General features: G+C 41.1%; 1 protein-coding gene across 1 annotated transcript; it reads right to left on the minus strand.

Annotated features, from left to right (window-relative positions):
- Positions 1 to 368: 368 nt before the first annotated feature.
- Positions 369 to 13,512, minus strand: LOC138983656 (ankyrin-1-like). Its single transcript, XM_070356937.1, has 8 exons — positions 13,445 to 13,512; positions 12,272 to 12,353; positions 10,656 to 10,782; positions 9,913 to 10,115; positions 9,271 to 9,441; positions 8,231 to 8,329; positions 5,997 to 6,184; positions 369 to 5,465 (listed from the first exon to the last, which is right to left on the minus strand). Exons 2-8 carry the CDS (start codon positions 12,333 to 12,335, stop codon positions 5,061 to 5,063), a joined length of 1,257 nt encoding a protein of 418 aa, XP_070213038.1. The 5' UTR covers positions 12,336 to 12,353; positions 13,445 to 13,512; the 3' UTR covers positions 369 to 5,060.
- Between the last annotated feature and the right edge of the window lie 4,446 nt (positions 13,513 to 17,958).

Raw genomic sequence — 17,958 nt, forward strand, 5'->3', positions numbered from 1 at the left:
GTCTGTGGGCATGTTCAGTATGAGTGCAGTGAGAATGTCAGTGTGTCTGTGGGCATGTTCAGTATGAGTGCAGTGAGTGTGTCTGTGGGCATGCATGTTCAGTATGAGTGCAGTGAGAATGTCAGTGTGTCTGTGGGCATGCATGTTCAGTATGAGTGCAGTGAGAATGTCAGTGTGAATGTGGGCATGTTCAGTATGAGTGCATTGAGAATGTCAGTGTGTCTGTGGGCATGTTCAGTATGAGTGCAGTGAGAATGTCAGTGTGTCTGTGAATAGAATAGGAACAATTGTTATGACGTAAGAATAAAAGTAGCACGTGTCTCAAAGACCTTCAAGTTTAAAGTCAAAGTGCAAACGTAGTACTTGGGTAGGTTTTTTACTCCTTTATTTCTTGTTACAGATTATACAACTCTGCTCATGACTAGTGTCTCCATGTTGTACACGGAGCTTACTGATATTTCCCCCATTCTAATTCAAGGTTAACCAGAATACAGTGGTAGCTGCAATGTTAGGCCCCTCTCATGACACCTACCAAAACAGGACGCTTCACGTCTCTTTGTGTATTTATTTAACAAAAGTATCCCTCCCATGAAAGGCCACCAGGAATGCAGGGATACAAGGGACATCCAGATTCAACCTTCGTCAGACGAACATTCGTCGGTGGTGGGGATTTCCTCTCTATTTTTAACTTTGTGCCTCAATGCGCATGCGCTTGGTTTTTCGCGCCCACCACTGCTTGCCGAAGACTGGGATCTGCGTGGTGAAAAAGGCGTGTTTGACGAACCTCAATCAGCAATCTTCGTGAGTACTTTTAGTCCTTTTCATAATGTTAAAAATATGTTTTATGCGCGCAGTGTTAAAGTTTAATATCTTTACGACGCTTCTGTGGACTGTGCATCTGTAAACTGTTCATTTTGGAGGCCTAGTGCATGAACACGGATACCCACACAAAACTCAGAACTTGAGTCGACGGGTCAGTGCCGCGTGTGGTTCGCTTTTCAGGGGGGAGATGGGATAGAGCCACTTGTTAATTGTTAAATTAGTTCACAAAAGCACTGATAAAAAAATTGCTCCAGGGGCTTAATAATAATAATAATAATAAATAACTTTTCTATTGCGCGAGTCCCATCAATTGGCTCCAGGCTTGCAACATAGTACAATATATGACCTTGCTGGGAGAATGCAAGTTTCCAGTACAAAGGACTTAACATTTCTTACATACTGCTTGACTAAAATCTTTACAAACATTGACTATATTCTATACAAGAAACACTTAACAAGGGTAAAAGGAGAAACAGAATCCGTTAGTCGCCTCTTACGACATGCTGGGGAGCATCGGGTAAATTCTTCCCCCTAACCCGCGGGGGGCATACAATCATGTACAGAATTCTGTACAGCAAACGCTACCCGAAACCCCACCTATACGGCGTGTATGACCTTGAGAGCTTCAGTCAACGCTTGAATTTTGCAGGGATAACATCCGGTTTGCTCTCTCAAGACTGATCATATTTTATCTTCAAGAGAGATCAAGGGGAAAAAATAAACGCCCCGGCGAAGATTTGAACTCTTGACCTCGAGACTTCGTGTCTCATGTCCTAACCACTAGGCTACTGCGCCAATTGAGAAAAAGAAGGAAAAACATTGATATGAATTCATGGTATGTTATTCTCGAAGCAGCATGATTTATATCTCTAGCCACCCATTGTTCAGAAGTGAATACATGCATAACTATTTCTTAGATGTCTGGTTTCAACTGCGCAGAGCTTTGGAGAGATTCAATTACTGTTCTTGTCATTTTCTTGCGTGTTGTAAATAGAGATCGCAGCTATTTGCATGGCGCGAATGTCGTGTAGCATGACGGTGTAAACATGTACTGCGATTCCGTGAAACATGTTTGCAAATAAAGGCAAATTTTAATGTCAATTTTTACGTTTTTGCAACGCATGAATGGTAATTCAAGCGTAGAATGATATAAAATTATCAATTTTTTATAATTGACAATACTGGTGAAGTGGCCTAGCGGTTAAGACATCGGCCCCGACACTTCGAGGCCCCGAGGCCTTGAGTTCGAATCTTTTTAAGTCGTTTATTTTTTCTGCTCGATCCTTCTTGACAATTATGCTCAGCTCTGCGAGAGCAAACCAGATGTTACCACTGCAAAATTCAAGCGTTGACTGAAGCTCTCAAGGTCATACACGCCGTATAGGCGGGGTTTCGGGTAGTGTTTGCTGTACAGAAATCTGTACATGATTTTGTCCCTATTTTTCAACCTCGTAGCCCCGGAAAGTCATAAATAGACCACAGCTTTAAATGCATACATGCCTCCCTGATTTTCTCTTTGTAGAATAACTGAAACAGAAACAATTATAAAAACAAAGAATGCATCATCACAACTTCTAGACCACAGTGAACACCGATTCAAACTGGGATATGCTTGCACTCACCAGGTATACAATGTGATGTTAATCATGAAAGACATTTCATCTTTTCAAAAATGTATACCCTTCAAAAAAAAGTTATGGACCACTTTTGCAAACGCATGCCAAACAGAAATGACAAGCGTAAATTATTTAATTTTTTCTTCAATATTTTATTGAAGAACTGAGAAAGTCTCCAGAAAATGTCACGTCAAACGTGCCAGCGAAAACAACGATAGAGCTTGTTACTCTAGACAACCCTCAGATTTCAAATTCACAACAGTAGTATTTCTTACAACGAAAAACTGCAAAATCTTATCCCGGCAGCGATCACTACTTAAGCTACCAAATAATCGGTGGTCAGATGTCCTACAACGTAAGGTGATCTCTCGTCGGACCATCACAGATTTCGTTCCAGAACAGTACCATCTGCAAAGCGCTTTCTACGATGCCTCCAGACTCGGATGCGTCCATCAGCAGGATCCAAGAAGAGGCAACTGAGCCCTAGGATGACATAACCACCTCACATGTTAAGTGCAGCAGGCTCAGTGGGCAGCTGGATGGTTGGCAGTCAATGTTGTTTTGCGGACTGGGCGTCTTTCACTGAAGTTTAAAGCGTGTATAAGCAGTTTGTGACACTTTGATAACTGACAACAGTGTGTCGGTGGCAGCTCATGGTTGATGCCTGCTGCCTTTTCAGTAACCCTTTTTTGCTACATGACCTTCATTTGGATGAGGCCATGCTTGAAGCCATTCCTTCAGTCCTATGATGTTGAAGGGAGACACTGCTACACTCGGAACCACTTGCCTGGCAGAAACAACATCTTGTAGCCATCAAACTGCCCTTGCCTTATCCAAGTCGTTCGTTTTCTTGATAGGGGCATGTTGTTTCATTGCATTATCTTGTCAGTGTGTCATTTTACAAAGAAAAGTTTGTGAACACATTTCGTGGCTGGAACCCTGTTTTAGCACGTGCATTACTGGTTTTTGTCCTGGCATGTCTTGGACCAATTTCATTGGACTTTGAAAACTGCCCCCTTTTTAAAGAAAACCTCACTTTTTCCGCCTGTTTAGCATGACACAGTAACACTGCCTGCCAAAAATGTTCCTAGGGCAAGACTCACTTACCTTCTGTTAATTAAAAAAAGTAACATTTCAATCAAATTGTCAAACCCTTAATTTTTAGTGAGTCTTTTAAAGATTGTGAAAATTTCATGACCAGTCCTTAACTTTTTTTGAAGAGTATAGGTTGGAACTTCTTCAGACTTTTGTTTTCTAACTTTACATAACGCTGGCTTTGTGAATTTCCCAGAGTCAACATTGAGTGCAGACTCTAAGCAGACCATACCAACCTCATGTCCCAATATATGCATTAAGACCTATACACACGTTAAAGATAATGAGTTTCCAGCGAAAGTCTAGGGACTTAGATACCTAGCATGAACACCCTGGAAGACAGCATTAGTATGCCCAAGTGGCAGAATAAATACAGTGACTAGCACACTAAACTCTCACCGTACCCTAAGGGTAAAAAGCTCTGGAAAGCAGAAGAACAAAACAATGGCAATAATGTATGTAATCTAACTTAACACTTTCTCCACAGCGATGCCAACAAATTAATTACAGCAGATTCATTATCTGTGTAATAAAATACAAAACATGTTACTGCCTGAACATCTGATAAAATAAATATTACCTGCATGACCATAATTATAATAACAAAAATGCCACAAAGAATATTACACCAGAGGGATTCAAATGCACCCGGCATCATCAGGAATGTTACCAGTAATAAAGCTAGCTATTCATTTTCTAAAGAACGAATATACCTGCAAAATTGTATTGCATATTGGATCCTCTGAAGAAGCGCTCTAGATCTATGTTAAAATAAGTACAGTAAGTGAGAGTTATGCCAAACCAGTCTCCTGGCACTCTAGAAAATAAGAAGCATTTAAAGATACATGTATTACACTAAGGCGCCATTTTGGGAAAGTTTTCTGACAAACTGGACCTTAAAAAGTTCAAGGGACATTCACTGTACTGTAATTTAGAAATACCTGCAATGATTTGCTCGAAATGCTCCGTAACCATGCCAAATAATCAAATGAATTCTAATCAGCGATCTGTTATCTTCTTACACTCCTGTGTCGGAAGCCCTAACTTCTGTTCGTCATCATATTTTTATTCCTGATAGATACGCATTCGACAAAACAGATTAAAATGGTGGATTGAGGAAGTCAAACCTATAGTCTACCAAACGCATGCACATTCCATGCCATGCGGGCCTAAAATACTTTGCATAATGTAAACAAACACACTGTCCATTGGAGAATATCACAGTCTGAAGAGAGTACCAAGCACAGCATTAATAATAGATTTTAAAAAAAGATTACTTAACCATTCATTCAAAAACATTCCCTGTGTTTGTTGTCATCTTTTCTGTGAAAACTCCTCAACTTGAGTGAAGCTTTACCAAACCTATTTGAACAGAACCGTCTTACCAGTTTTAGAGAACCGGGTTGTAGTCTAAAACCTATTTAAGTTAATTCTATTTACAGAAAAAAAAAGCTGGGTTTGATTTTTTCAGTTCCCACACAGGTTCCTGTACCTCACCCCACACAAGTTCCCTGGAAGTAGTTTTTTTTACTTCTCGTGTGGAATTGTCACAAGTGGAAGAGTGTATGTGAGGTGAGTATCAACCAAATCCCGCAAAAGAATATAATTCCTGACTTTTTGCGGTAACACCACTCGGTCCAATGTCCACTCCAGTTTCTCAGCAATCGTGTTCCTCACACGAATCCTGCACAAGGCTTGAAGGGAGACCACACTGTCTTTCCACAAGTGAATCAACTCAATGACCTCCCTTCTGCAAGAAGTGTCATAGCTACTCATCCAGCGTTCTCGCTTCCAGTTTATGCCGCAGCTGAGCAGGAGATTGACGAGGCCTACGTTGCCTTTCTGACAGGCGCGCTGCAGGGCCGTGATGTCGAAGGGGGAAGCCAGGTTGGGATCAGCTCCGTGTGATATCAGTTCCCTGCTCATGTCCGTCTGACAAACACAACAAGACCAACATTCACAAAAGGTTTTACTGTTGAATCCTCTCTTCTACCTGGCTGAAGGATTTGTTTCTGTGTGGAAAGGTTCAAGGTCCAAGCACAAAGAAATACGTTAAATTTTGGTGCTTAAGGTAACAATTGAAACCATCTCTTTATTCTAATTTTTCTTTCTCTGCATCCACTTTCATTTAACAAACAAAACAAATCTGTTTTGTCTCACCCTCTATGCAACCTGAAGAAGACCTAAAGTTGAAACTATTTTATCATCACTGAGCACAAAAAGTTAAGGATATTTTTTCAGTGGTAATTAAAGCCCATATGTTAAACAGCAGTTTTTTTGTCAGAAACATATGTGTATTTTAAGATTTGCCTTTCTTCTGCTCAAAAATGTGTTTCTTGGATTTGAGCAATATTTTGATATGAGGCCTTTCACTTTCAGCCTACCCTAAAAAAAATGTGTTTTTTGATGGCATGATTCACTTTCAACCGTCGAACCGTGACTTAAACTGAATGAGTTTGTTACCTTTCCAAGGCCCAGACTGCGGTACAAGGGTGTTTCCAGTGTGCTGAAGGCTCGCCAGTTGAGTATACAGCCTCCCTGCAGCAAGAGGTGCAGCATGGGTCTGAACAGCTGGATGTCGCTGTGCATGTTGACTGCCACATGGAGCGGGGTCACATTGCCCATAGACTCACACAGGTTCACATCACATCCTGCAATTAGAGAGTGTAGTCTGTGATAGCCTAACATAGATGTAACAATAATGACAAAAATACACCCATAGACTCGCACAGGTTCACACCACATCCTGCAATAAGTTAGTGTAGTTTGTGATGAGCCTAACATATAGATGTGACAATGATAATAACAAGTCGCATGAAGCGATATAAAAACATTTAGTCAAGCTGTCGGCATCAAAGTAACAGATTAACACCAAAAACCAGTCATCGCCGAGACTATATTAAGATAGTCTCGACTAACCACACCCAAAGACCGAGACGCGTCACGCTCGTCTCCGCTTAGCGAGCGAACGCAGTACCCACTTAAGCTATTTTCTGTAATTGTGAGCACATTTTTAGAGTAAACATGACATTTGTACAGTGGACACCCCCTTTCAAGACCCCCCAATTTAAGACTTAATTCCTCCCTTTTACCACCTTAGTTTTTTGGATTTCCTATTCTTTTTCTTCAGCGTTCCAGAATTTTCTGGTTACGTGTGAGCTCGTTTGCCCATTTGGGTTCCCCAAACTATATCAATCAATCAATCAATATGAGGCTTATATCGCGCGTATTCCGTGGGTACAGTTCTAAGCGCAAGGATTTTATTTTTTTTAAATTTTCTTTTTCTTTTTATGCAATTTATATCGCGCACATATTCAAGGCGCAGGGATTTATTTATGCCGTGTGAGATGGAATTTTTTTACACAATACATCACGCATTCACCTCGGCCAGCAGATCGCAGCCATTTAGGCGCATATCCTACTTTTCACGGCCTATTATTCCAAGTCACACGGGTATTTTGGTGGACATTTGTATCTATGCCTATACAATTTTGCCAGGAAAGACCCTTTTGTCAATCGTGGGATCTTTAACGTGCACACCCCAATGTAGTGTACACGAAGGGACCTCGGTTTTTCGTCTCATCCGAAAGACTAGCACTTGAACCCACCACCTAGGTTAGGAAAGGGGGGAGAAAATTGCTAACGCCCTGACCCAGGGTCGAACTCGCAACCTCTCGCTTCCGAGCGCAAGTGCGTTACCACTCGGCTTAGTCAGCTTCACTCCGCTTTCATTGAGTAGGCATGCTGGGTATTTTCGTGTTTCCATAACCCACCGAACTCCGACATGGACTACAGGATCTTTTATGTGCGCACTTGGTCTTGTGCTTGCGTGTACACACGAAGGGGGTTAAGTCACTAGCAGGTCTGCACATAAGTTGACCTGGGAGATTGGAAAAATCTCCACTCTTAACCCACCAGGCGGCAGCAACCGGGATTCGAACTCACAACCTCCCGATTAGGAGGACGACGTCTTGCCACCACGCCACTGCGCCCGTCGATTTCATATCCTCTGTAAAGTTACCCCCATTTTAAGACTCCCTCTTTTTCTCAGATTTTTGGAGGTCGTAAAAGGGGGGTTCCACTGTATATATTTTTGAATTCAGGAGAAATTGAGGAATATGATTCAATCATTTTTAAATCTGTTGGTGAAAATTTGATTTTAATGACAACTTTAATGAGCAAACTAGTTAACTAATTTTTACACTGCAAAGCTGAATTTCAATCCCATAATCCGGACTTCGTTGAAGATTGCTTGACCAAAATTTCAATCAATTTGATTGAAAAATGAGGACGTGACAGTGCTGCCTCAACTTTAACAAAAAGCCGGAAATGGCGTCATCAAAGACATTTATCGAAAAAAAGAAAAAAAAGTCTGGGAATATCATACCCAGGAACTCTCATGTGAATTTTCATGAAGATCGGTCCAGTAGTTTTCTCTGAATCGCTCTACACACACACCACCCTCATCTCGATTCCCCGTCTATGTTAAAACATTTAGTCAAAACTTGACTAAATGTAAAAAGAGTGAGATCCAACAACTGTTCCTACTTGTAAACATCACCACATGCAATCAGGCAGGCAGACACACACACATGCATACACTGACATCCAGTTCAAGTTCAAATCCATCTGCGGCAACCATCAGGGTGCAGGAATGGTACAGGACATGAATCATGAGATGACGTCTTCCACCTTACCTGCTTTCACCAGTAGCTCCAAGACTTCCAGGTTGCCCCCGACAACTGCATGGTGAACCGGGCTCTCAAAGTTCTTGTTGAGGACATTCTTCCGGCTGCCTGCAACGAGTGTCATCAAGCATCACAATGAACACTGCGTGGCACTAGACAAATTATCTTGTAAATCCCTCCTTTTTAGGTATAAAACCAAAGTAAAACAGAAACATACACTAATAAGTAGAAAACCCATCAAACGTGTAAAAACGTTTCTTTAAAAAACAGATATTTCTCTCACAAATATCCATTTAACGCTTCTGCCCCTGAATTCCAAAATCTAATGTACAAGCTGTCCACTGTACATTATGAAGTCCTCATATCACACCTGTTTGTGTTACCCAATTGTATGGTACATGTGCTCAGGTGCTTGTGTCTCAAGAAGGTTAGGTAAAGTAAACTTGAAGGTTTGGGACTTAAAAATTGACCCTTGGTAACCAGAACATTTGTGTGAATCAATAATTTTTAAGAAACAGAAAGAAGGAAATTAGCAAGAAACATGAAAGTTGCTTCTCAATAAAAAAAAAAACCACCCACTTGTGTTAGCTAAGCATGTTCTAACTGTATGCAATTCCACAGCCTGACCTTCAATATATATGGTAATAAATTCTATGAATTGTTAGTCTAGTCTTTCACAGCAAGAACGAAATTGTAAAACCAAAAAGGTGTACATTTTGGGACACCCAAATGAGACAAGCAACGTAGAAAGAACTATACGTTAATGATATATGATACCTATAATATATGTACAAGTAATATTCTACTGTAGATTTGATGAAGTCACCAATAAGACAAACTTCGTTCTCAAAATTCATGGTCAGTTCCTCGGGAGACATGTGCAAGAAATAAAAGAATGTTTTACGTGACGCCATTATTTACGTTATGACATCTCAAATTTTGTTTCGCTTTTGACACGAGAGATTTCACTTTGGCAGAGAGGGTGAAGAAGAGACGTCTTGGCTTGTTTAGTCTGTGTTGTTTCTCATAAGATGAAGACGTATACAAACCTGCTGCAAACAGAGCCGTGACAAGCTGGGCGTTGCCGTTGCGGACAGCATAGTGTAATGGAAGACTGTTGCCGCCATCACAAACATTGACACACTGAGGACCATAAGACAGTAACATCACGGCAATATCTGTGTAGTCATTCAGTACTGCCACACACAGGGGTGTAAGTCCTGAAACAGTCTGCTTGTGTCAGGTACTCGCAACAATAACGCAATACAAACATGAAAAGTAGGGTAAAGTAACAAAGGGATGTAATATAGTGACCCTAAACAGAGACAATAACAGTTATAGTGAGAACTCAGTAGAACCATGATAATTAAGATAGAAGAAAAATCAATGTCGACCGACTGTAGCTGGATCTTTTTCAGTTCATCTGCGATATTACATCACTTTCACAGTATGAAGTTCATTCAAACACTTAGGTCCACAAATACAATCTTTTCTGGTGTGTAATTATATCATTCTTCTTCCTAACCTCCCTATGTGTGCTGAATAAGTGTTAGTGTCTGTTTCTGTGTGTCTGTATGTCTGTGTGTGTGCATAGCTGTCTGCGTGTATGTGCACGCATGTGTGTAATGCTCTCTGTTTCTATGTCCATATATGTCTGAACGTGCACACATGCAGGTAAAGCAAGATCAAACCTTTATTGCTTTTGATAGTAGTATCTGCAAAAGCCTGGGTCAAGGCTATGACACAGTCCAGGTACCCATTCTCTGCGGCCGTAAACACTGGAGTTCTGCCCCCTGAATCCACCATGTTGACGCTGGCGCCTGCAACCACCAGATGGCGCACTATGTGGGCATGGCCGCATCCTGCCGCACAGTGCAAGGGGGACAACTCACTTCTGAAAAATTAAAAATACAGTCGAACCTGTCTGTAACGATCACTCAAGGGACTGAACAAAAGTCATTGTAATAGACAGACGGTGGCAATGAAAAGGTGAATTATAAAGAAAAAGCCTGGTTTGGAGTCTTGTGTGAATACAGTGAATACTTTTGAAAAGCTCCTTCTTCATTCTTGGGCTATAAATCTGACTCGAACTTATAACCAAACAGTCCAGGCATTGCCAGCAGGATTTAAACCCTTGACCTTACATTTGGATGTCAGAGACGCTTGCCACTCAGCTAAAATAGCACCTCACTTTCAGGGACAAAAGTTAGTGATGCACGAATGTTGTTTGGCGTCGGCAGTCAGCAAAATGCATACTGCCATCATTTTGACAGATCCGCCAAACGTTTTTTTGATAGTGGGGGAATTAATTTAACATCAAGGACTACCTTAAACAAATTGCTGAAACGTTTATGGCAGAAGGACTTAATTCCCAGCTACCTTCCTGTGATCATTATCCTCCTGATGCAGAAGTTGGGGTGATGCAAACTCTTACCTCGTCCTTTCATTGATGGAGCAGCCTCCGTCCAGCAGTAGTTGAAGAACCTCCAGGTTTCCTTTGGAACTTGCTGCATGCACTGCTGTAACTCCTTCCTCTTGTGTCTTCTCCCCAGTCTCCCCTCCTGCACAGGCCATTTACATATATATTTCATTGCATTTGATATTGTTCCATTTCATACTTTGTACTTTACATTCCAATTGCTTGGAAATTCTAGTTGCTTCCTGGTAGTGGAAAGCTGAGAATGGCACTACCTAGGTGTGTGCGTGTTTAATAACTATACGTGTGCAGCCACCTGCACTTCTGGCACAATGACCCAGCTCTTTCACATGCCACAGCCGTGACACAGGGTCATACATGGATATCCTCCCCAATTCTGAATCATCACATAAATTTGACCCGTATCAATCTGTGCCAGCCTGGATTCGAACCTGTGACCCGAGTATCACATTCACAAGCCCAGGGGCGTTATGCATGGATGGAGTGTTAAATACATGCCATGTACAGCGAAGTTATGACTTGCAAAGTGATGCCTACTGAGTCGAGGCACTGAGTCCGTATGCACGAATGACGACTTGGCTGCCGACTTGCAAGTCGCCGCCAAAAGCAAGGTCACCAGCCAATCTATTTTTATAACAAGGAATTCCTTCCTATGCGTATGCGCTAGGGGCATTCGATAACATCCTCCTGCTTCCTCGCGTGCCAAGTTGGACTATTCAGAGACTGAGAGCATTGAGAAATGGAGGCGAAAAAGATAAAACAAGCAAGAGTACAGCGTAGTTATGATTGCAAAGTGACAATTACCACAGGAGCTTAGTCGATCGGCATGCACTTATAAGAAATGAAGGGAAAATGATGAAACAAGCATTAGGGCGCCTGTTGCGTAAAAGCTGAAAGTCAAGACGGCACCTGTGAAACACTGGTCAGTGCTACTTTGTGCGCTAAAATGAATTTTCGATTTCTTCGCTAATCTTATTGATGCCGGTTGCAAAATAAAATTTAGTCGCCAGTTTCGGCGGTACATGCGTGTAGTCGCCACTCGTGCATGCCGTGTACCTCACGGTAGGCAGCACGCGCTGTTTACATGCCGCCTAAACATTTACACGCCATCCGTGCATAATACCCCTGTGCTCTACCAACTGAGCTACCAGACCCCTGTATTTTCTACTTCCAAAACAGCTGCATGACAAAGATGGCAGGAGTATGTTCTCACTCAGCCTTTCAGCTAGCTTTCGCTTCATAAGAATCCAAGATGAAAGCCTCTGTTCATTTCAATGCTTCTTACTGTCTCAGTCTCAGGTGACAGGAGATTGGTTCTGCTTGACTCTCACTTACTCTTTGTTGCATATGTCAGCTATATATTTGGAGTGCTTAGCTAAAAAGACTTTATGAGAACCAGTTTCATGGTGGGGAAAGAACTTCACAAATACGAGCAAGAATTTGTGACTGCACTGTCAAATGTGTTAATAGTGTGCCACTTTTTGAGAAATGAGTGAGTATAGCACCTTCAACCTTGTTTTTTTTTCATTCCACACTCATGCTAACCAAGCAGCGGTTGTTTCAGACGGTTCAGTATTATGAATCACCAGTAAGGATGATACCAGAACACACACCACTAGCCGGAGAGCTTGAATGGATGGCGTCCTCTCCTGATGTCTCCTTCACCTGCCCTGACATCCTGCAGGTCTTCTCGCTCTGTCAACATACAGCACAGACATGTATGTCAACACCTCTACTGCATTTTAAATTGCTACTGGTCTCCTCAGTCTAACAACCCACAGCACAGACAGTCATGTCAACACCTCTGCTGTATTTTAAATTGCTGCCTGTCTTGATTGTCAACCTAACAACATATAATATCACATATATATATATCGAAACTTCAGTACTGAATTCTAAATTGCTGCTGATTTTCTCAATCTATCAAAATACATATATACAGCAAAGAAAGACATGTCAAAACTAACCTCTACCTACTTTAAATTGCTGCCTCTTCTCGATCAAACACTGTACAGCAGTAGCACAGTCATGTCAAAACCTAATACACTGTACTGTATTTTGCTTCATCAAAAGCCAGACACGCTGAATACAGTGGAACACCCATTTAAACTTAAAGACCTCCAAACATCTAAAAAAAAAAAAATCTTTAAAAAGAGGGAGGCTTAACAAAATGGAGGTAAATTTCCAAAGGTTACAACTTACAGACACAAAATCTTCAAAAGAAAAAAAGCAAGGTCTTAAAAGGGTGCTCGAAGTCTTATTTCAGAGATTTTGAAAGATGGGATCCATTGTACCTCTTCCGAAGTTTTGCTTTTCTGTAAGCCAGAGATGTGAAAACTTCAACTGTATAAACTGTTGCTGCTGGTCTTAATATTTACTTTCTTATGCTTTGACTTAAAATTACAGACTTCACACAGCCAGGTGCACGGAGCCCCTATAGGATTGACTCTGTCTTTTGTTTTCGCTTTGTCCTTACTTTTTCACCCCTGGCAGAAAATCACACATATATATATATATATAACAAACAAACCTCAGAACAAAACAAGACAAGGTACACAGACATAACTATCTAACATCATTGGGCTGGACCTGAAGTCTTATCCCGAGAGGTTGGTCTCAATCGGCTCAGGTTAAAACGTCATCCTGGCGAAATGTGTGGAGCAAATGAACCGTTTTGTTGAATGGAGTTTTGCTAGATCACAATAGTACTTATCTTAACTAGACTAACAAAGCTGGTATTACCAGTGAACATTAGGATAACATCCTCGTCTTTCCAGGCAACTCACTTCACAGATGTTTCCCTTTCGGTTTCTGGCCAGGAGCAGATAACTATCAACAACGGAAGTGGTGTCGGTGTGAGTTTTATTTTGTTCCCCGGCAAACTCGGCCTACGGGCACATCTTACGGGCAAAGCTGACTAGATAATGCGCATTAAGAGTTGTGAATGATTATTTTTCAACAAACTAAATAGTCTTCTGTGAAAATCAGATGACTGTTTATAGATCAACTCCCACAAACAGAGCGACACAATAGTACTTGACATAGTTTTAACCTCCCCACCTTATTACTGAATCTCCCTGAGCTTGCCACTCTCGGTAACAGTGACTCAACCGCAGGACTCTGAGACGTTCGCAAGAACCCAGTCGTCTACGGAAGAAGAAGAAGAAGAGCATCAGACGGACAGTCACCGTGTTGATCTCTCGGCGTTGAAAAGGAGGACTGACTGAGGTTAAACTGAAATAAATGAATTTCCCACAGCTAATGTGGCTTTTTGTAAGACCCATTTTATGCAGAATCCGAATTTGCGTTAAAAAAAAAACCACCACCCACCTCTACTGGTGACATGATTTGAGAGATGCATCAGACACTGGGCGTTACAAGATAACTTGGGCCGTCCGTGACTAGTAATAATTATAACTCAGAGTACTACTTACACTACTCGTCATTAAAAAAACTTTACAGATGCGTTTGAGGGCAGATCTTTCTGACTGAGGCCGTTTATCGTAAAACCAATTATATGACTGAAAAAGCCGTTTATTCCCCTAACTTATATTATTCAGAAAACAGATTGAGTTTACATGACGTAGTGTCGATACAGTGGACCCTACAACAAAGACACCCCCCCAAATCAAATTCGCAAAATCAAGGTTCCCGACAAAAAAATCAGAACAACTAAATCAAAACATGTTTAGCATGAGTCCTTAGACAGAACAATCAAATCTGCATCCAAATCAGTCAGTTCACATATCTTGTCTAACATGGACGCTATGGCATGCTGAGCGGTGTAGGTGTCAATCCTCTCAGCAGGCATAAAAGGCAGTTTTTGGAGCCGTTTTAGCGGGTAATGAGACAAAAAACCCATAAAATTATCAATTTTTTTTTAATCTTTGACAACACTGGTGAAGTGGCCTAGCGGTTAAGACATCGGCCCCGACATTTCGAAGCCCCGAGGCCTTGAGTCAGTTCGAATCCCTGCCAAGTCGTTTATATTTTCTGCTCTATCCTTCTTGACAATTATGCTCAGCTCTGCGAGAGCAAACCGGATGTTACCACTGCAAAATTCAAACGTTGACTGAAGCTCTCAAGCTAGGTCATACACGCCGCGAAAAAATAGCTCCCTTGAAACTGTCTTTGTAATTTAAAAATTACACAACACCATGAAAAATCATTATCGACGATCGCGAATCTGCTTATATCAATAATACATTACAAAAAGCTCTAAATATGTAAAACAATCGGTTTCCTTGCCAGACAAGCCAAACTCAAGGCATGAGCCGAACTCATTTTGACCTGAGTTCAGGATGGTAATGTAGTGGCAGTCGCGCAAGTGGAGTTTCCCCTTAAAGCTGTGGTCTATTTATGACTTTCCGGGGCTCAGGTTGAAAAATAGGGACAAAATCATGTACAGATTTCTGTACAGCAAACACTACCCGAAACCCCCCTTGAAATACATCGCTCTGAATGATTCTATTCTTCGGCGGCACAGCCGCACCACCGATTTCTGTTTTTCTTCCCAGCCCGCTACACGTTGCGTGAAAAAAAAAAACCCAGGCCAAGCTCGTCATAATCCCTATCGCAGCATGTAATGTAGTGGCAGTCGCGCAGGTGTATTTTGTGCTTTACCTCTATAAATTGCAGTGCGTGTGCGACCCTGCTGTAGTTACATAGGGGAAGGGCTCCTAATATGGACCGGCTCCTAATATGGACCACCTCCTGTTCTGACAAACTAACGGCGCTAGAGCGCTCAAAACAATTTCATGCGCTGTATTCACCCTCTCTGAATAACTTGCACATGTCAAAACAGTTGCAGAAACACAAACCTCAAAACCGTTAGGCTTTTTCTGTTTTTATATTTAGTCAAGTTTTGACTAAATATTTTAACATCGAGGTGGAATCGAAACGAGGGTCGTGGTGTATGTGCGTGTGTGCGTGTGTGCGTGTGTGTGTGTAGAGCGATTCAGACTAAACTACTGGACCGATCTTTATGAAATTTGACATGAGAGTTCCTGGGTATGAAATCCCCGAACGTTTTTTTCATTTTTTTGATCAATGTCTTTGATGACGTCATATCCGGCTTTTCGTGAAAGTTGAGGCGGCACTGTCACGCCCTCATTTTTCAACCAAATTGGTTGAAATTTTGGTCAAGTAATCTTCGACGAAGCCCGGACTTCGGTATTGCATTTCAGCTTGGTGGCTTAAAAATTAATTAATGACTTTGGTCATTAAAAATCTAAAAATTGTAAAAGAAAATTAATTTATAAAACGATTCAAATTTACGTTCATCTTATTTTCCATCATTTGCTGATTCCAAAAACATATAAATATGTTATATTCGGATTAAAAACAAGCTCTGAAAATTAAATATATAAAAATTATTATCAAAATTAAATTGTCCAAATCAATTTAAAAACACTTTCATCTTATTCCTTGTCGGTTCCTGATTCCAAAAACATATAGATATGATATGTTTGGATTAAAAACACGCTCAGAAAGTTAAAACAAAGAGAGGTACAGAAAAGCGTGCTATCCTTCTTAGCGCAACAACTACCCCGCTCTTCTTGTCAATTTCACTGCCTTTGCCATGAGCGGTGGACTGACGATGCTACGAGTATACGGTCTTGCTGAAAAATGGCATTGCATTCAGTTTCATTCTGTGAGTTCGACAGCTACTTGACTAAATATTGTATTTTCGCCTTACGCGACTTGTTTTTACTTTTGGCAGCGTTCACTCTAAATTTGCCGCCTAAAACGGACTCGTTTCTGTCCACAGCCAAAGCTTTTATCACACAAAAATGGCTATATATGACAGCTAAGACCGTATTTGTTACATTTTAGCAGTTTTGACCCCGAGTTTCTACTGCAAACCAAAAATAATAGCAATATCTCAAAGTATGTGTGAGTCCCCCAACATGGACCACCTTCAAGAAATCGAAGAAATTAAAAGCTAAAGGCTATTTTCATTAATTCATTAAGAAGCTTGCTGAAAATAACCATATATAACTAGCCCTCGAGATTTCAAAAAATATAACAAATACGAAATAGTTTTCTTTTCGTGGAAGTTGATAATTTCACTTATTTTCACTCTGTTTTTGATAAGCTTCTTTAGTTTCCTGGTGTGCTCCAAATAATGCTCTCATCAATCCGAAACAGATAAATCTAAAGCATCATTTAATTAGTCTGACTTGCACACTAAGTTGTAGCATGTCATTTTGAACTATAGGGGGCTTTTTACAGTGATTCGCGAAGGCCGCTTTCACTGTGGTCCATATTAGGCACCTAGGCTCCTAATATGGACCATTTGTGATTTTTTTCTGTATTTAATGTTTGCTGAATGTCTATCAAAGCTATTTTACTCTAATTAGGCCCAACCAGGGCCGGACTACCGGGGGGGTTATGGGGGTTGCGCAACCCCCCCCCCCCTAAACATGTACCTCACTTATTATTATTTATTTTATTATTGTTTATTTTATGCCGTTTCATGCAAGGAGCGACCATTTTCCTATCTCAAAATATGACCTACCCATCAGCTTCAGGGGGCTTTGCCCCCTGACCCCCTCAAGGGGCTCTGCCACTTGACCCCGCCAGGGGGAACATCCCCCTGGACCACCACTGGCAACCCTCCCTCCTCTTCGCCTAGTCCGGCCCTGCCCAACGGTTAACCAAAGAGAGAAGGACTACCAAACACAAAATGAAACTTCTTCGCAAGAAAACAAGCCAGTTATCAGCATGAAACAACAAGTCGCGTAAGGCGAAAATACAATATTTAGTCAAGTCGCTGTCGAACTCACAGAATGAAACTGAACGCAACGCAACGCAGCAAGACCGTATAGTCGTAGCATCGTCACTCCACCGCCCGTGGCAAAGGCAGTGCGCGTGCCCGTGGAATTGACAAGAAGAGCGGGGTATTCGTTGCGCTGAGAAGGATAGCACGCTTTTCTGTACCTCTCTTCGTTTTAACTTTCTGAGCGTGTTTTTAATCCAAACATATCATATCTATATATTTTTGGAATCAGGAACCGACAAGGAATAAGATGAAAGTGTTTTTAAATTGATTTCGAAAAAAAAAATTTGATAATAATTTTTATATATTTAATTTTCAGAGCTTGTTTTTAATCCGAATATAACATATTTATATGTTTTTGGAATCAGCAAATAATGGAGAATAAGATAAACGTAAATTTGGATCGTTTTATAAATTTTTATTTTTTTTTTACAATTTTCAGATTTTTAATGACCAAAGTCATTAATTAATTTTTAAGCCACCAAGCTGAAATGCAATACCGAAGTCCGGGCTTCGTCG

The sequence above is a fragment of the Littorina saxatilis genome, linkage group LG13 (genome assembly GCF_037325665.1).
Source record: "Littorina saxatilis isolate snail1 linkage group LG13, US_GU_Lsax_2.0, whole genome shotgun sequence".
NCBI lineage: Eukaryota > Metazoa > Mollusca > Gastropoda > Littorinimorpha > Littorinidae > Littorina > Littorina saxatilis.

Excerpts from the sequence above, each read along its gene's own strand:
- LOC138983656 (XM_070356937.1), bottom strand. The coding sequence starts at position 12,335 with ATGTCAGGGCAGGTGAAGGAGACATCAGGAGAGGACGCCATCCATTCA. Across the intron at positions 9,442-9,912 it reads TACTATCAAAAGCAATAAAG|GACTTACACCCCTGTGTGTG; the intron begins GTTTGATCTTGC and ends AGACTGTTTCAG. Across the intron at positions 5,466-5,996 it reads GCAGTCTGGGCCTTGGAAAG|ACGGACATGAGCAGGGAACT; the intron begins GTAACAAACTCA and ends TGTGTTTGTCAG.